Raw genomic sequence first — 20,255 nt, forward strand, 5'->3', positions numbered from 1 at the left:
CTCAGTTTTGTCTGGCCTAAGTCCAGCATAGATCTTTTGTGTGTTAAAATATTTTAGGATGTTGCACTTAGGCTGGTAAACAATAAACATTACAGAAAACCAACTCTTCAAGCTATTGAGGTAGCCTCTTTTTTGTTATACCAGTGATTTACCTGAATATATGTCTTTCCTCTTAGACATTTCTGAACATATTAAGATGGTCTGAGGGGAAAGTTGTATATTTACTAACTGTTCACATGGAAACAATCTTAAATAAACAACTTGATTGTTCAGTGTTGTGCTCAGAAGGAAACCTAACATAGCTGGGAGTTGATAGTTTGTACAGAAAGCCAGGCTATCTGCTGTATTTTTGTTGTCATGCCGTGCCTGAAAGTAGACCCTTTAATTTGTGTTATAAAATAAAGTGAAAAAGTGAGAAGGCAGGCAGCCTGGGTGGGAATGCCTTTATGCCTCTGTTGCGAGAATGGCCCCTCGTTGTTACATTTGTTTCCTTTTTTTTACAGTGTGTTTAGAAACAGATTCTGGATCCAGAACGCCTGTGTTTGAGTCCCATGTGACATAGGGCAGGCTACTTACAAGAGTTTTCTCATCTGCAAAATAGAGATAATAATAGTACCTACCTCATGGGGTTTTCATGTATGTAAAACTCATAGAACAGTGCGCTGCACAGAGAAAACACTGGTATTTTGACTATTATTTTCATTTCCATCTGTTTTTCATTTAATTACTGGAGTCTCATCAAAAGCGAAAGATGTCTCTGCTTACTCTGTGTGTGTGTGTGTGTGTGTGTGTGTGTGTGTGTGTGTGTGTGTAAATAAAATAAAAATTTTCCTTTTGAATAGGACAGTACATTCTGGGGGTCACTTACAGACCTGAGTTCTTGTTACTACTGTGAGCCCCTGCCTTTTCATCATTTCCACACTTGTTCACTTACAAGTCATGTCAGTCGTAAGTTTTCCTTTATAAAAATCTTTGCCCCAATGTACTAGGGGACCCAAGACCACCCTCAGTTTCACTGATTCACTCACTAGGGGGACTGCCACCATGTGCTTGTCCTTCTGGCCATGATTTATTACAGCAAAAGGACATAAAACAAGCTCTGGCCGGGTGGCTTAGTTGATTGGAGTGTCGTAGGTACACCAAAAGGTTGTGGGTTTGTTTCTGGTCATGGCACAAGCCTCGGTTGCTGATTTGGTCCCTGGGTTGGGTGCATGTTGGAGGCAACCAGTTGATGTTTCTGTCTCACATCGATGTTTCTCTCTCTCTCTTTCAAATTAGTAAACTTATCCTCGGCTGAGGATTTTAAAAAGAAAAGGACACAACAAAATCGGCAAAGGGAAAGGTATGGGAGGGAGTCCAGAGAAAGCTAGGCATGGGCTCCCAGGAGTCCTCACCCCATGCAGTCACGTGGGAGGTGCTGCTTCTCCCTCCTCCCCCACCCCCCACCCCCTCCACCCCCGCCCGGGACTGCGCTCTGACCCCATGTGGGAAATACTGTCTTCCAGGAAGCTCATGAGAGTCTCAGGATGCAGGATTTATTAGGGGCCGGTCACCTGCTAGCACGTGCCAGAATTCCAGACTCAGAAAGTAAGTGGGTGTTCAGTGTCTCTCAAATATTAATTTAGTGAATCAATAAACCTGTAGGAATAAGGAAGCGTGGAGCAAGGAAGTTTAAACAGGCTATTCTTCAAACTGTGCTGCTTTGAGGTTAGTTAAACCTTGTGTTTCAAGACTTCTGGGGTATGGATAGAGTTCGATTTTTTTTATTTTTTATTTTTTTTGCAAGTTAAGAAACCGTGTGTCCTGGACCCTGCGCTGACATCCACTCCATCCTGTCTGGGTGGCTCCTGCTTCTCAGGGGTCGAGATGGGTTTAACCTCCTTGGTGGCACAGAGGTCCCAGGGAACCATGTTGTTGCTAAGCGAAAGGTAGCAGCAGGAATTTGTTTCTCGAGTGAAAACACATCTATCTCTTGGTAGATAACCAGCCATCTGGCTTTAGGAGAGGAGTTATTTGTTCAGGTTCTGGTGCAGATGCCACAAAAGTGACCACCCCTCCCTGCCCCCCCCCCGCCCCCCAAAATCTGCTATCCAGGAAATCTGCAGTCTGAGCATCATTGTCTACTTGGACCCTTGAAGCTGTCGGGGATTCCTTCCCCGGACTGTAGAAGGGATGGACATTTTAATTTTTCTTAGCCAATGAAATCCTCTTTCAAAAGAGACTGGTTTCTCCCTGCCTTCCCTTTACATAATCAACTCAATAAAAATCTTGTGCTTTCCCTTTTTGTTGCCAAAGGAGAAAGACTTCTTTCTGCGGCAGGAATGCAGAGTTCAGGATACTTGGCTGGAAGGAAATTGCTCTTTATGTGATAAAAGCAGATTGTGCAGATGACCCTGTCTATTCCTACCCATTTCAGCTAACCTCTTAATATTATAGAATCCATCCTGACTTCAGAATTACACCTTTTTGTCAGGCTAGGAAAAAAATAATCGTTTTCAGTAGGTAACAGAAATGTTGGAAGATTTACCAAGATATCAAATAGTATCAGCAGCTCTCAGAGCGGCTGGAAAGTAAGTTTTCCTCACACTTACTGTTTTGCTTAGAGTTTAAAAGAAAGCAGATCTAGGGCTTAATTTGTAACATAAGCTAAACTCTGCATTTTCTTTTTAATTGATTAACTGAATAATCCTTCTATATCAGTTTATAATTCAAATATAGTTAAATTGCTTTAATTTAGCTGTTTGGAGATGATTAGGATGCTTTTTTTAAAAAAGATCTGATTTTAGAAATGCTGATTTGTGATTTTACAGAAGCCCTTGTGTGCTTCCTGGAATCTGCCTGTCCAAGTGTGGACATGATTTTCAAGGTCCTCCTGCTGGAACAGAACATGAACTGAACCCAGATATACGTTCTTGTGGGGCTATAGGTTAAAAAGTGATATTGATCGAGGTTCCCCACAGACGCCTCCTGGCTGGAGAGAGTGCTTTTCAGAAGAAAATTCATCCTTTAGCTCTCTCATTGTTCCTGCTTAAGTGGATGAGGCTTTATAGATTTGGTGATTCCCTAAAGTGTGTTTTTAACTCCCTTTTAGTCAGCACTTTGAAGGAGCTAAACAAAGGGCCTGGAAGAAGTTAAAAGGCGCCTCTCTACCTATTCTGATCCTGGAGTGTATCTCTGAGCAGATCAGGGATTAACTTCCTGGAATAAATACCTTATTCTTAATCAGAACTGTGGGTTCTAGTCTGCTTTTCATGTGTCTACTGTAGTAAGGTAAAAGAACATAGAATTATTATCCACATGGTGAAAAAACAGGGTAAACAACATTTGAATAATAACTTCATTTATGCTTTTACAGTAATTTCTTCAGTTTCTTAGAATTCAAGTTAGCATCGGGGCAAAGTGAGGATCCTCTATTTCCATTGAAAGTTAAAGTGGCCTTGTTTGTTTATTAAGTACTTTGAAATCCATGGCACTCAGTTAATAGTGAAGTCTATTTTTAATTTTAAGATCAGATCTACAAGTATTCTTAAAGGCATACTCTTTGGAACAGATGATACATTGTGTCAGTTAGTTATTGCCACGTAGCAAACTACCTCAAGATTCAGTGGCTTAAAACAGCAAATATCAATGTTCATGAGCCTCTGGGCCACAGGGACAGCCCTTCTGGTCACACAGCCAGAGTCACTCATATGTGTGTCGGCCCTGTTGGCCTTAACTGGTCCACTCACATCTTCAGGGGTTAGCAAGCTGTCATCTGGTGGAGGATGGGTTCCGCTGGCTCATGAGGAGGTGTTTACTTGCTGTCTTGTTGTTAGTGCCTACTGAACCGGGAGCTTCTTTCCCTTTCTCAGCTTAGCCCCAACTCCTTTCTCTAGGGTCCCCCAACAAGGAGCCAGAGTCATTGTCTGCCCCTCAGGTCTGTTACCTTCTGTCCTACCTGCCCCTACTCAGTCTCCTCACAGCCTGACTTGGCGTAGTTATGGAATTTAGTGATATCATTTTTATATTAGGCTTTTGAAATAAATTAGTATTTCATAAACTTTTGTCATGGTTACATGGTCTTCATAACTATTTTTAATGACTTTAGAAGCTACTGAATTAATATGTCATTAACCTATCATTATTTAACACTTTTCCCAATTTTTAATTCCTTTGATGCTCATGTGACCTTTTTAAATGTATAATTCTTTTTCTTCCTCTTAGGTAATATCTTCAGAATCAATTGCCAGGCCTGGAATTTCTAAATCAATTGATCATTGTTGTGATCATTACTATTACCATCATTATCATCATCATGACAATCATCATTAGGTGGGACATGCACTTCACACTGTGTGGAGCAAAATTGCAAAATTGTTGCCTGCACGGTAATACATTTTAAAACCATTTCAATCTGAAATATTTTAAAGAGAACTACAATCTAATGTTGAGATATCATTTATCTAGGAAATAAATGGGTCATCTACCATGCTGAACATCAATAGACAGGTTAGGGGATGGTAGTGGTATGTGTACATCATAGTTATATACGAGGTCTGTCCAGAAGGTGTCCAGCCATGCTGTATGAAAAATAGAGACATTTACTGAAGAAGATGCAAGGTACAAGAAACATTGTACATAGGACAACGATGCCTCAAATCCCTTCAAAGTAGGCACCTTGGCACCTCACACAAGTTCCCCTAGCGTCTCTTCCACTGTTCAGAACACTCTGAAAAATCCTTTGATGGAAATGCCGTCAGCTGCCCCATCGTATTTTTCTGAATCTCATCGGTGGTCTGAAGTTTCTTCTCTTTCAAATGTGGTTTTAGTTTTGAGAAAAGTGAGAAGTTGCAGGGTACCAAATCTGGGCTGTAGTGGGGCTGAGTCACCTGGGTGATTTGATATTTCACTAAAAAACTCTGCACAAGACGTGATACATGAGCTGATGCTTTGTCATGGTGAAGCTGCCAATCATCAGTTGCCCATAACTACAACCTTCTCAATCATCCAGGTAGTTTCCATGGAGCAATGTTCCAGCTTAACACAAAATTTGATGCAGATTCATTGTTCTACTTGCTCAGTCATTTTGAATGCGACGGCCACTCAGTACACATGCTCACTCAATGGCCTCTAACTGTCCCCGCTGACTAATACAGTGAAGTTGTCATTGTTCACACATGTGCATTCCAATCCACTCTCCTTGGCTGCCAGGTTGCATCAATGTTGTGCAAACCATTCTTCTTATATTAACAGTGGCTGGACTTTTTCCAGACAGACCTTGTATATATAACATTATGTAGAGATGTCTTTCCTTGTGTGTCCATGGAAGATACTGCCGCTATGTGTGAGTCTGCCCTATGTGTGAGGCCAAGGAGATTGATGGTAGAGCCCTTTGCAAGGATATTAGCAGCACGGGAAAGTTTGAAAAACATTTATGTAGGCCCTGAAAGAAATGACACATTTCCTGTCTAAGTGGCTTTTGGAAAAATATTAGATTGTTGTTTTTAAATTACTAAAAAATAGAGCTTGGCACAGAATGAACATGATTCTCAGGTTTTGGCTTAAGAGAAGACTTTTTTTTCAGATGGACATGGTCTTAGAATATCAAAGAAAATCCATCCACTAGAAAAATGGATAGAGTAACAGCAAGAAAAACAAAATGAGTTTGAGTGGGTGTAAAGTTGTCAAAATATTGAAGGAAAAGTTAAGCTGTTTTATCTTAGTGAAAAGAGCAGCTTAGATACTCATCTATGCAGAAAATATTGTGGTTTTTGTACAAATAAAACCATCTGATCTTGACACTTTTGTGATTATATGGTTTATTAATATTATCCTAAAGTTTTTCACGGTTTGCTCCTGTAAAATATTACTGAACTGTATTGTGTGGCTTTCAACTTACTGAATAGTAGATTTTGCTTCCAGTTTACTGAATAGCACATTTTTTTGTCTGTGGAATTTGTTGACTTTTTAGTAAGCAGCCCAACTTAAGCCTGTTTTTATAACCTTTTGTTAAATCAACGAGGCATGTTCTGAAGAAAATGCACAACAAATTCCTGTGTTACTTAGTAGAAATTACACAACTTTGATAGGTTCCTAGAAGTGTTGGTGTGTTAAGGAGCACACCTAACATTTTGTTTTGATTTAACCTTGGAAGCGGGAGATTTTAATGCATTGTCTAAGGAAGGGAAAGAATATGGCTTGAAAAATTAAAGGAAAGGAATTCCAGATAGAAGAGTGAATACAGAGGAAGAGCTGACTATGAACGACAAGGATCTAGTTTGGAAATTGACTCCCAAGCAAGGACTCTCTCAGCCTAGACAGATGAACAATTTTCAAATGAAACACCCCAAGAGATCATGTAAGTCTTGCTAATTTCTTGGTGTGTCAGCTGTGTACAGACCAAGTTATGGTACTGATTTGCCCTCCAAAGGAAAGAATACTATGTTTCAAAAATTCTGGGGTCTAGGCAGGTTCCACTTTGACCTTGGGCCAGTTTAAGTATCATTCTGCTGCTGCGGGAAATTAAAATTTGACTTCCAGGTTCGGTGATTGGTTGGAAGGGACGCCCTTTAAGATTCCCTGCACACAGCGACTTCTCTGCTGTCCACACCTGGTCTTCTCTCAGGGGGACACGGGGACAAGCGCGTGGCCCTGCGTCCACCATTGCGCTCCCTACCCGCGCTTTTCATGACCCACACTTTTGGGGTGATATGAAGGGTTTTAGAATTCATCGGCATTCTCTTGTGTAGACACTTAAAAAAACCTAACAGCCAGGTAGCCAGCAGGCTCAACCCCTTTGCGATTCTGTGTGAGGGAGGGCCCGTGAACTTGATGAGGCAGGGCGTAATGCCATGCTCTTGAAATGCCTGGGCTTTCCCTGTCTCTGGAAATGGAGCAGAATCCTTGACAGATTCAATGCTTCGAGGGGAGGTGGCCTTTCACACATTACAACTCCTTTGGCTTCATCTCCTACGTTGATCGTAAATAATAAAAGGAATCCATAAGTAACAGAATATAGTCAACAAAATGTAGTATAGTGTTCGTGGTTCAGGCCTCAGGAATCATCACTGTAAGTGTCTGCTGATTATTTTTGATGACGGATGGAGTCATACTGCAGTGGTACCCCTCCTTCGATGGGCCCAGGTAAACGACTTCCTGAAGAGAAAAGTTCTGGGTGCGAGAGGAGGGCTTAGAACATACCCCGTGCTCCAGGTATTTGGCCCATTTGAGGGTCACCTTCTCCCTGGGTGGCAGGGCCTGCGTCGGGGAGTCACAGGCACTAAGTGCGTCCGTTGAATGCCTGACTTGAAACAACCAGCCCCTGGTGGGCTCTGAGCACAGGGGCAGCGGGATGCATGGCTCCTTGGGAGATGCAGCTGTTGGTTGACAGGCCTGAGGTGGACGGGGGAAGAGCCCAGGGAACCTGCGAGGAAGCCACTCTGTGGTGGGCATGCTGAGAACAGAGAACAAGGGCAGCGTCTGACTTGGGAACTATTGCTTCTTCTTAAAGAGCAAACAAGGCAAAAATCACGAAGTATCTCGTCAGTGTCGTATTTTCAGTTGTTTCCTAATGATATATGTGTATTTAATAGTTTGACTGAATCAGAATCCAAAGAAGTCCATGTGTGGTGATTGCTTGATATGCCTCTTAAACCTCTTTAATCACAGGCTGGTCCTCCATCTCTTTTTTCCCTCCCTTGCAAATTATTTCCAGAAGAAACTGGGTCATTTGTTTGTAGGCTTTCCTGCAGTCTCAGGTTTTGCTAAAAGCCCTCCTGTGGGCTTTATGGTCATTATGTTTCCCTGTATTTCCTATAAATCGGTAGTTGGATCTAGAGGTTTGGTCAGATTGCATTTTAAAATAAGGTTGGTATCATACTGCACCTATCAGTTTTATGCAGGCTTTCACTAACTGTCACATCGTGAATATTTTCTCATGCCCTTAAGTATTTTTTATAACTTGATTTAAATGGTTCAAAACTAGAAAGAGGCATACCGTGGAAGAGTTTTAATCTGAGGTTTGTGAAAGAAGAAAGCCAAGTAATCATGAACAGTAACCAAGAACCCACAAATAATGACGGAGTGATTTAAACATTACCTCAAAAAGTATTAAATTTTAAATTAAGATGGTGAATTACAAACTGTAAAAATTATAAGTCTGTTCATACATGCTTTACTCTGATCTCCCTCTCTCTGTCCTTTAATTTTGGATGTGAACTTGGACTTTCTTGAACTTCCTGTCACAATATAGTTACCTCAAAAAAAGGCCCGCCAAATTATCTTACCTTTTTAAATGGCGTTTGAAAGAAGAGCTCACGTTTGGGATATTTCTTGGTGTCTTGTGTAGACATAGTATATTAGTATATTAGTACCTGCATATCGCAGACAACAGAAATAACTCCGGCAGAGGGTGTTTATAGTAAGGAGGCTGGAGTGTCTGCCTCACAGAACCCAAGGCTAAGGATATAGGTCGGTCGCAAATGCAGGTGGCATGACAGATTTTCCCCCTCGACTCTCCTCAGCTCATTTCTGCTCCTCTCCATAGAGCAGCTTCCCTCACGGTCCTCCAGTCCCAAATGCAAACCATATGGCCAGAAACAGCCATTTCAACTACTGGAGAAGCACCGATCTATTTTTCTCTCTCCTGGTTTCTGATTTTCCAGGGAAGGAACCAATTTCTCCACCTAGGGTCAGACACCCATTTCTGGTCTAGCCGGTTGTGATCAGGGGTAGGATGTAAAGCAGAATTCTGGGTGATTCAGCTTGGCAAAAGTTCCATTGCGACCCGTCAGCAGTGGCCGGAAGAGAGGGCGCATCGCAGGGACACCCGCCCCTACAGTAAGGCCGCGTCCAGTTCACGCAGAAAATAGCATCGTGCTGCCGGGTCACCTGATTGATGTGGGTGAATGAAGGTCAACATCTCGTCTTTGTTTTCTTTTATTACAGCCTAATCACATACAGTATTCTGTGCAGGTCTTCAGTACAGTTGGACAGGTTCTGACAAATGCAAACACCCACGGAACCAGCTCCCCAGAGCCCTGCCACTCACTGTCCTAGCTCACTCCCTGCTGTTCCTTTGCAATGTGTCCTCCCACAAAAGCAAACATTTTATCCTCACGGACCAGTCTTACTTGTGAACGTCGGTTAGAATGGTCACATACAGTGTCAACATTTAGTCCTCGTGTTATTTTGGTTCAAGGTTGTAAACAGTCATCCAGTGCTGGTTGTGTGCCCAAATCTGTGTTGCTATTAGGGGTTCAGGAATGACGGCGACAGGGCTGTCAGCGAGGGACGCAAGACAGGAGTCGCTGCGGGAGCAGAGCTGGGCTGGGCCGGGGGAGGCGGGCCAGGCGAGGCAGCTGGGCCAGGTGAGGCAGCCAGGCCGGGACGCAGGAGGGGCAGAGGCGAGCGCCCTGCGCAGGGCTGCGAGTGGACGGGCCGGGTCGCCGTAGTCCCTGCAGCAATAAGCCAGAATACTAAACTTTGGCTGGGGTGGTGATTTGTCATTTTCCTGCCTGTGCACCGGATTTCCTCGTCTTCCTGCACGTTCTCTGATGAGAGCAGGGGTCCTAAGGCCGGGTGTGGACCGATTTCCTCCCGCAGCCTGGGGACGTGAGTTGTGGGTGCGTGCGCCGCCGCGTGGGGTCTGCTTCGCGCGCACCGTCTCTCGGTTCCAGAAACATTTCCTTCCGTGTGTATCCACCGCTCGCCTCACTTGGCTCAGATGTCAAGCGACCAAATTGACAGTTTGTTTTTACCAAGAAAAGCAGTTAATAATCCTCAGTTTTGTTTGTATTAGGCCACTAGATAATGCACATTTTCCTCATTGTTACAGTTATTTGAAGTCCTGACTTCTGGCTACTGCATAATTTACCACTTATGGTCATACTATACGTAACTATATATAATATGTGTGTGCATATATAGAGTACGAACTATATATAAATGTACTACATACTGTATGAATGTGTGTGAATGTACAGGAGTGCGCAAAAGTGGGTTTACAGCTGGTTCATATGGAAAACAATGTGCAGATTAAGATTATGACTGTAGCTTTATTAACTCTGTTTTGCATACTCATAGCTATAAACCTACTTTTGCCCACCCCTGTAACATGCGTTTGTCCAGAGGATTAACTTTATAAGGTTAGTCGAGACATAGTATTGCAAATAAAATAAGTTTTACGGGAGCATAAAAGAAGGTAAAATTACTTTTTTTTCCTTTTCTCTTCTCCATAGAACCATCCGAGTATGGCTGAAGAGAGACAGCGGCCAGTACTGGCCCAGCATTTACCACACAATGGCCTGTAAGTAGCGGTCACTGTTCCACTAGAGGAAAATGTCTCTTATGTCTTTGGTGATTGAAATTTCAAAATGTCTGATTAAAAAGTGCTACTAGCTTTCAGAATGAGCTTCCTAGTTGCCTCACACCTCCGACAGGCTGTGCCTAACTGCAGGAAAACTCTTTTTCTTTTGCAAAGCAAGTGAGGTCTCCTGGCTTAACTGCAGCAAACTTCAGCAAAACTGAAAAAAGAAAAGAGGAAAGGGCATGCCCTTTCACCTCTTCCCCGCAGTTTTCCTTCATTTGGCCAGCCTGTCCTCGGGTGACTTTGTGCCCACCAATGGCTGGTACTGATGCTGAAGCAGGGTTCTGTGCCCTCCCATACACTGACAGCTGGCCCTTTGCCCACCCTTTTCACAAACCTCTGGGTTCCAAGGAGAGATTTGATTCAAGGTACAGCACATTCTAACCAGACAGTTTTCTCAGTAGCTAAGTGTGCTCTAAAAATAAATCTGAAAGATCAGTCGTTTGCACTGCGGTTTTTAGCACAGCCCTGGGCTGTAGTGATGGAAACTTGCGTTTAGATGCTGGCCCCTCATGCAGATCTGATTGCCACCCTCCCCTCCCACTTCTTGGCTCCCCGCTTTCTGCAAAAGGAAGGGCTGTGGAGGCGCCGGGATCCCCCCCAGGCCCCAGCTGTGCCTGAACCCTGCTGTCCCCAGTGGCCACACAGAGGCCATCCACAGCTGCTGATTTCATTGAGGTTTTCGTCCCTAATGAGAGATTTTGCACAGTTAAGGGTTCCAATATTTAGAGGACCCCCTGGGAAAAGGATAAGGGCTCTGGGGCGTGCGGGATGGTTTTACTTCTGAAGACCATTATGAAGTTCTCCAAGGAAGACCTCTTGCCAGTTGTTGCAGACCCTGGTGACAACCTTCTTAAGAGTTGTTCCAAAGGCAGTGGAGTTTGTTATACACTCAGAGCAGCCAATCATGCAGCAGATTCCCTACAATCAGTGTGAGTCGTCCTCTCCGGCGTCTCCTTTCTGGGCCAGCACTTTCTCATGCGCACGTTTACCTGCATTGTTGAGACCCTGTGATCAGTCAGACCCTGTGATCAGTCAGACCCTGTGATCAGTCACTACAAAACCTGAGGAGTTTATCAGGATTTTCATTTGTTCTATCTTCCACCTATGGCTTGCACAGGCTCCTCAGTTTCTCTGTCTTGATAACTGTTCAATAAAAATGAAGTAGACACTTTGGACTACTGGTGTAAGGATAGCTATTATAAAGGGCGCCATAGAACCTTATTACATGGAGCACATTAGAAGAAAATCTCATCATAATTTATTGTGCGAAGCAGTAGTATCTCCTGTTTCCCATGTGCTGTTGATGCATGACCTGGGTTACTACCCTGAAATACCAAGTGGCTGATGTCTTAATAAAGGTCCTCGTGGAGCCCATTTAGTAAATTTACTTTGGGATTTTTTAGTGGGGGGCAGTGGTGGGTGAGACATCTTGGGCCTTTGAGCTGACCATTTACCCAACTAAAGAAAGGGCTTCTGTTAGACTGGTATCTCCTTCCAATGGCCCAAGGATAGATCTGATAGCTGGAAATAGCCTAACTGAGGAACCCATTCCAGTTCTGGGAAGTGTTTCCTCGTGTTTGTGGGCCATCTTGTTAAAACTGTTGCCATGATTCCTCCATCTCTTTTTTCCCCTCTACTTGATATTTAGACCACAGCTTGATCTCCTTGAGTCCTCAGCCTTGGAGTTCATGCTCATTAAAATAGAGAGAGAAACAGACAGACAGATAGACTGAGATGGATTTTGATCTACATTTAGTCCAGTTACTATTTGACTTGTATTTTCCCCAAATGTTTAGTACATAGCATTGTAATTAATTTCTCTCTGAGGGCACCAAAGCCTGTCAGTAGAAGTGGGGACTCTTTCTTGGTTCTTAGGTCTTGGACACGTGTCTTAGGCCATCCCTTGCTAACTTGACCTACTTGTACCCTCTGGAAGTAGTTCCCAGAACACTGGAGCTGAAAGGACCAGGAAAAACTGGAAAGAACAGGTCCAGCATCTCTGCTGTTGGTGGCCGACACCTGCATGTTTGTACCTACACATATTTGTCTTGTTGCTTCCAGAAGCTTCTTTATTGCGTCCATCTGTACATGAATCTGCCGATAAAATGGCAAAAGCATTGCCAGAAGAAAACAGTGAATGAATTGTGAGAAACAATTGCTTGTCTGTTTTAGAATGGCTTTTATTTCAAAAATAAATTCAAAATATGAGAAGAAAAATGCTGTGTTGGCACTAAAAGCTTTCTGTAGATTACCCAATTTAGGACATTTTAGTGGTCATCCACCAACTGAGACTCTCGCCTATGACCTGACAATGAGCCAAACCTTAGCATATTGCTATACATAGTCCAATTACGTTTCAGAACATTATCTCCCATAACAAAAATAACTGAGGCTCTGCTTCAGCTGAAGAAAAGTGGTAACTTCATTTCTCTGTCTATTGTGTATAATGCCTCTTTAAAAAGATAACGTCATTTCATGGAATCATCACAGCAACTTAGGAAGACAGGTGATGTTTTCCCCATTAGGGAAACTGAGGCCAGAGGGGTTATGTCGATGTTTGTGGTTGGAATGTCCATCCACGTCTGTCTGACTCCAAAACTCTGCCCTCTGCCGCAGTGACAGAGTGGATCCGTGACCTTTTTCTAAGAGGGCCAGACTGTAAATATTTAGACTTTGTGGGCCAAACAATCTCTGTGGCAACTCTTCAACTTACTGCCCTTGTGGCACAAAAGCAATCAGAAACAATGGTAAAGGAGGATCCCGGCTCTGTTGCCGCAAAACAAAAAAATAAAATAAAATACTTTATTTACAAAACTAGAGTTGAAGCATATGGTTTTGGACTGCAGCGATGCCTTTTGAAAAGGCCAGAGATTTGTATTTTTGTTTGTTTATAAATATGTGAATTGCGAAATTTAAAAAAAAAAAAAAGTATTGCTTATCTCAATAGAAGCTTCTCTTCCAGGAAAAAAAATAAATAAAACAGCCAAGACCTCTTTATATGCAAAACAAATAAATTATAAATTAGGGAGGCTTTTCGTTTCATCTGTAAGACTTCTGTAGCCTCATCAAATAAGTCAGCACATTGTGTTTTTACACAGAAGAAAGATCTTACATATTTATGTGCAGTTTGTTGGGGCGTTAGGCATACAAAAAAATTGAAAAGGAGTTTAAAGCATTAAGATGAAGATTTACCAACTGAAAAGTAGGTAAAAATGCTGACAGTGAATCTTTGAAAGCATCAAAGCATGGTTTGATTTGTCAGTGATAATTCTATGCATGGATATTAAAGAGCTCTGTGTATGAAGGTGTACATGTCTTTGTGGTTATGATTATTAAACATGATTGTTCTTTGCCGTTTCAGCACCAATGTGGCAGATTAAGGCATACAGACTTCTTGTCACTCTCGATTGTTTTGTGTCAGACAAATGTAGAACCTCCTTCTCAATTAGATAGTTCTTTGCGACTCAAACAATCTCTTTCTATAGGTGTGTTCTTGTCTTTGGGTACAATCCAGTATTATACAATAGTTTATTTTCTTCCTTTGGTGAAAAACATCAGCCCGTTGGAGAGAGAGAACTTTAAATTAAATTAAACAATTTTCAAATGGTGGCTTCATATATAAGATTTTTTTTCTTCACTTTTTCATAAGAAATTTTATTTCAGAGGAAACTCAAATTTGTTGTTTTTTTCCTTGTGGTTCTCCCATGGTCAATTAAAATTGTTTAGGCTGAAACAAACCCCAACATTTCTTTTTCCAAATGTTCCATTTTCCAAATCATGTGAGTTCTGATTTGTAGCAGAAGGAGACAATGTGGAGTTCCTCCTTTCTGAAACTCGCTCTCTGGCCCGTGCTCCCTGGAAGGGCAGCTAGAACCTGGTCTGCAGGTGAGAAGAAGCAGGTGCTGCCCAGTCACACGGCACTGTTATGGACAAAGAAAAGCGTCTGCACCCCACAATTTCACTTACTACACACTGGGGTTGTGTGTCATTGCACAAGTGAACATTTTTTTTGGCCACTGGGGTAAAAGGACTTCCAACGTGGCTTCTTCAGCTTGCTCAGATGCACCTTAGAATGCGGAGTCTGGTCCTGGGAAGCCTGCTTTCCACAGACCTCAGCGCTCCTCACCTGTGATGGGGAGGATGACCGGTTGAGTTCGGGGTGCAGATCACCCACTGTAAGCGCTGGTCCCCCCAGACCTTCCCAGAAAGAGGTAGGAGTTTCAGTGAGATGAGACTTCGTGCTGAATTGCTTCCCCTAAAGTATGAGCATTTGAAACGAAAACAACAGAAAGAACTTGAATAGCATTTTCAGTTTACAATTATTATTATTACTTTTTTTTACAAAAGGATTTTGCCCGTTTTAATTCTCAATGTAAATCACATAGCTCTTTTTACCAATGGATTTTGAACAATGACAGTACTGAGCTTTGCGGGTAATGTGGTCCTTGTCTTTCTGGCAGCTCCTTGCTCTGCTATGACTTACCATCACGACAGCAGGCGGATATTTGTGGGCCAGGATAACGGAGCCGTCGTGGTAGGTACCTTCCAGACTGTATGCCGTATGTTGACCTCCCCATGCTCATGTCTGTTGGTCAGTTTAAATAAAGCTTACAATGAACAGCATAAAAAATGTTGCATTCAGTATAGGCGTTAGACCTAAAAATGGATTAAAATTTTAGTGAGCGCTTAATTTTAAACCAGCTCTGTAGAACTCAGAATGCTGTCACGATGGATGGATGCGTGTCCCCATGCCTGAGCCAGAGAGAGGCCAGGCGAGGAGAGCACAGTGCAGAGCCTCTGTGTGTGTGTGTGTGTGTGTGTGTGTGTGTGTGTGTGTGTGTGAGAGAGAGAGAGAGAGAGAGAGACGGGAAGGAGAATGAAGTTAGGGGCTCACCGTTCAACTGACAACTCGTATAACTAAGACAGTGCCTCTCAAGATATTTTTGGTAAAGGACCAGCTATTTACATTTCCCCATTTATTATAGATTGGTATTTTTGTGGGTCAGATTGTATGGGTGTATGCATATATTTTTTTTATTTGAGATATAATTCATACCATAAAGTTCTCCATTTTAAAGTGGGCAGTTCTGTGCTTTTGTGGTATGTTGACAAGATCACGCAATCATTAACTCTCTAATTCCGAACATGTCCATCACGTTCCCTCCCCCAAGGCCACCCCGGGCCCGTTATCGGTTACTCCCCACTCCCCCTTCCCCTAACTCCTGGCAATCAATAATCTACTTTCTGAGTCCAGGGATTTGCTTCTTCTGACATTTTATGTTAGTAGAATCATAAAATATGTGTTGCCTCTAATGCGTAGCTTCCCTCACTCAGCATAATGTTTTAAGGTTCATCTGCATTGCAGTTTGAATTAGTACTTCATTCCTTTTTGTTTATTATATAGATAGACCACATTTTGTTTATCCATTCATCAGTTGATGTACATTTGGGTTGTTGCTACTTTTTGTTTATTATGAATCATGCTGTTACAAACATTCATGTGCAAGTTTGTGTGTGAACCTAAGTTCTAAGTTCTGTTGGGTATGTATACCTAGGAATTGAACTGCTGGGTCATATGGTAAATCTATATTTAACTCATGGAGGAACCACCAAGCTGTTTTCAGAATGGCTGTACCATTGTGCGGCCCCACCACCAACGCATAAGGATTCCGGTTTCTCTACCTCATTTCCAACACTTGTTATTTTCTCTTGTTTTTGTTTTGTTTTTACTCTCACCATCCTAGCGGGTGTGGAGTGGCATCTCATGTGGTTTTCATTCGCATTTTCCTAATGATTAGTGATGCGAGCATCTCATGGACTCGCTGGTTATTTGTGTATCTTCCTTTAGAGAAATACCTATTCAAGTCCTTTGCCCATTTTTAATTTTTTTAAAAAAATGTTGAATGTAATAGACTCAGACTTGCAGCTTGGGAGAAGTTACCAGAGAAACTGTCTGATGTCCTGGGTTTTTCTTAGTGGAAAGTGTTTTGACTACTAAGTTAATGTCCTCATTTGTTATAGATTATCTGTTTCTTCTTCAGTTTGCGTTTGTTGTTTGTGTCTTTCTGGGCCAGGAACGAAAGAGCCCGTAAAATGCAGGCCCTAACAGCACACTCAGTAGAGGGCAGATAGTGAGGAATTGGGAGCTGCAGGGTAGGGGGTCGATCACGTCGATGCCCCATGAGCTTGGGGCTGCTGCGACATTATGTAGTGGTAAGTGCCAGCATTCTCGCTTTTCTCCTGAAAATTTTACGGGATTATGACGGTGAAGTGCATGGACAGATACAGCAAGGAGCCATGAGCTGCAGGCCTCAAACAGGTTCCCCACTGGTGGCAATGGCTTTGCATTTCTTTCCCTAGGGACCCTTCTTACGGCTCCTGGAGCGCGGGCACACGGTGTAGGGTGGCCTCTGGAAGCTCTCAGTGCTCTTCAGCAGAAAGGGGCAATGCACACCCAATCTCTCCCTAGTCGGCTATTGATCTGTTGATCTCCCATCCAATACAGATATCAGTACCTATAAAATGCGAGGACATTTTTGTAGTTCGTGAAACCAAGATGGGGAATAAGGAATTAGTATTCTTTTTTTTTTTTTTTCCCAGTCTGGGCGGTCAACAATTTATGAAGTCCATGTTACTTAGAGCATTAAGAACTTATCGATTTAGCATTGGTCAATAGAATTTTTTATTAGGGTCTTCTTTTTTTAGAGTTTTATCTTGCTTATATGTTGAAGCTCATTTTGTTTCATTAAGAAACATGTACTTTTAATTTTTTCCTAGCTATAAAGTTTTACAGAGTCTATCAAATTTGAAAATTACAAGAGTATAAAAAAAGAATACCACCCACAACCTCTTAATTTCCTTTTCTTGTGCAGGTTCATATATTAAATATGTATAATTCCCCCCTTACCTTGCTGAAATACCCTATGTTTTATTTCCACTGCAGCTGAGTACTCAGTTAGTAATGGGTCCTTGCAGTCTTGCTTTATATATACACGTCATCTTGAGGAATTTTTGGCATAGCCAAGGGGGAAAAATTAACAAGGTACTTCCTTTGCCGTTAGAGGGAGAGGGAATTCAAGGCCCTCCCTGGGGGAAGGGAAGCTGGATAAAAGGGCTCCGCGGGCCAGGGGCCCTTTCTTTACTGGGTCTTCCCTCCTGACAAAAGGCGGCCTGAGGTCAGGTCTGATGGAAGAAGCAAATTTGTATCATTGTTATACAGCTGATCTGGAGTCCCAGGTCTAGTGACAGCTATTTTTGGATTTTACTTTGTTTTGAAAGTTAAGTTCCTATTGTTTTTAAAACTGTAACTGTCTTCTTATTGCGTATGTTTACTTTTAGGAATTTCATGTTTCTGAAGATTTTAATAAAATGAACTTTATCAAGACCTACCCAGGTAATTATAGCACACACACACTCACTCACACACACACACACACACACACACATACACACATACTTGCATACATAATACATGTAGATCTGCACTCACAAAACTAGGGCACCATCTCTTATGAGCAAAATTAGATATTCACATTAATTTTTTAGTTTTGTTACCCCAATTATGTGAGAAGCTATTAGCTCTTTGGAGTTATTTGCCATTCTTTTCCTGCTTATTAACATTTAAATTTTGTATACCATTCCATTTGGACACATGTATTGGATTTAATTTAATCATTTATCTATTTCTGAACATGAGTATTGCTTCCATTTTTTGAGAACTCCCACTCACTAATGTATGATGATGCATATGTATGTATGTGTGTACATACCGGTGAGTGTGTATATTTCATATATGTGTATGTAGCTATTTGTGTGTGTCCTTGAATTACTTCTATTTAAGATAAATTCATAAAAGCAAAGTAAGTGGTCCAAATGTTAAAAAGTATGTTCATGCTCCAGATTTATTTTGCAAACTTTTTCCCAGCAATTGTGTATATTTTGCAGCCTGAGGCTGGTGGCAGAGAGTGCCTGCTCTCGAAACCTTTGTGGCATTACTGTTTATAAAAGCTTTGTGCCAGTTTGATCATCAAAATTGTTCTGAAGCTTGAATTAAACTTTATGTAATGTCAACCCTAGGTCATCTTTTATGAGTATCTGTTCGTGCTTTTGCCCATATTGCTAGGAAGTTGTAGTGTTTTCTAATTAATTTATAAGAGAGTTCCTCTGTTTTTCTGAAGCAGTCTGTACAGCTGAGAGCAAGGTTAGAGGTTCTCTCTCCAGCCTCTGACTTCATTCATCAGACTGGGCATTTATTAAACACCTGCTCCAAGCAAGATACTGTACCAGGTGAAGTAGACAGGTCACTTGCCCTAGTGTGGCTTACAATTAACCCAGAAACACAAATATTCCAGAAGGTAGGTCACAGACAGAACACTACTTATTCTTAGCTATCTCTGGAATATAGAATTTCACAATGCTCTCTCTTTATAAATAATAAAAATTACACACAAATTGCTTACACGACTTCTTAATTTCAGAAGATTATAGTTGCTGTTGTTTACAATGCCAATGTTTTCTGAAAGGTCAGAACACTAACATTATGGACAATTTAAAAAATGGCCTTTTTAAGAAAAGACTGCTGCTTTCCGTATAGAACTGATTGGTAGTTAAGGTTTTTTAGCGCAAAGTAAAAATCTGTTCTTTAGTCTATTATTGGAATCCCTCTTGAGCCTTACTCTTTAATGATTCGTAGCTTATGGGTGTGGCCGGGAGGCGTAGGGTAGGGCTGTGGGAAGCCTGAGACAGGGCTTCGGGGGTAGGGCAGATTGGGGTACCCAATCTGATGGGGTACCGCGACTGATGGGTGTCCCCAGGCCAGCCAGGCTGAGGAGGTCAACCTCAGTGCTCACCCTAGGAGACTTGATTCTGAAGGTCACATTTCTTCCTGAGGGCACAGACTTTCCCTTTCTGTTCGTACAGCTCATCAGAACCGGGTGTCTGCGATTATCTTCAGCTTGGCCACAGAGTGGGTGGTCAGCACTGGTCACGACAAGTGTGTCAGCTGGATGTGCACCCGGAATGGGGACACGCTCGGGAGACACTTCTTCTCGTCCTGGGCTTCCTGCTTACAGTATCCTTTGAAGGGCTGGGCCTTTGCCTGCTTGGGCCTCCTTGTCTCAATAATTAGTTTTGAATCTGATCATAAATTGTTAATTGACAAAAAGAAACCCAAAAAATAGAATTAAAACAGAAATGAAAAATAAAAATAAAAAACAAAAACAAAAAAAAAAGAATAGCCTGGCCAGTATGGCTTGGTTGGAGCGTCATCCTGTAGATTGAAGGGTCTTGGGTTTGATTCCTAATCAGAGCGCATGTGCAGGTTGTGGGTTCAATCCCAGTCAGGGCACAAATAAGAAGGCAAGAGATCAATGTTTCTCTCTCACATTAATGTTTCTCTTGCTCTCCCTCCCTTCCCCTCTCTCTAAAAGCAATAAAAAACATCCTCAGCTGGGGATTAAAAGATAAAATAAAACAAATTTTTTTAAAGAATAAATTATTAATTGAGATCCCAAAACTGAATGATTCCAGATATTTCACATAAAATCTAAGAATTGCTGTATCCACCTTTCTTGGTATAAAATTGATTTATTAAAAATAATAGAGGAACACCGTTCCCTGCTGGGAAGTGCTGTATGCCCTTAGTACAAAATCCTGGGAAACCTAACCATCATTAATGCAACCCTATTTCCTTTACATTTCAAAGTGAAAGGAGACTTTTTGTACAAAGGAAGAAAAAAAAAAGAAATTGATCTTCTAGTAATTGGTTATTTGTAGACCCTGCAATAGAATATAAATATAATAAGGCTCATGACGCTGGAGTTCACAAATGGGCTACGAGGTTATAGTCTTTGTGTGTGTATGGGGACAGGGTCCATAATTCATATAATACTCTCAAAGGCGCTTCAGC

General features: G+C 41.9%; 1 protein-coding gene across 1 annotated transcript in view; it reads left to right on the plus strand.

Moving 5' to 3' along the window:
• Window positions 1–20,255, plus strand: part of WDFY1 (WD repeat and FYVE domain containing 1) — a 37,681-nt gene that overhangs the window by 4,164 nt on the left and 13,262 nt on the right. The window contains exons 2-5 of the mRNA XM_054585612.1: window positions 10,218–10,285; window positions 14,809–14,882; window positions 17,687–17,741; window positions 19,268–19,418. Of these exons, the coding sequence (XP_054441587.1) occupies window positions 10,218–10,285; window positions 14,809–14,882; window positions 17,687–17,741; window positions 19,268–19,418 (348 nt within the window). The remainder of the gene's footprint in view (window positions 1–10,217; window positions 10,286–14,808; window positions 14,883–17,686; window positions 17,742–19,267; window positions 19,419–20,255) is intronic.

The sequence above is a fragment of the Pteronotus mesoamericanus genome, unplaced genomic scaffold (genome assembly GCF_021234165.1).
Source record: "Pteronotus mesoamericanus isolate MK-2021 breed Mesoamerican mustached bat unplaced genomic scaffold, CSHL_Meso_final contig_90, whole genome shotgun sequence".
In the NCBI taxonomy this organism is placed as follows: domain Eukaryota; kingdom Metazoa; phylum Chordata; class Mammalia; order Chiroptera; family Mormoopidae; genus Pteronotus; species Pteronotus mesoamericanus.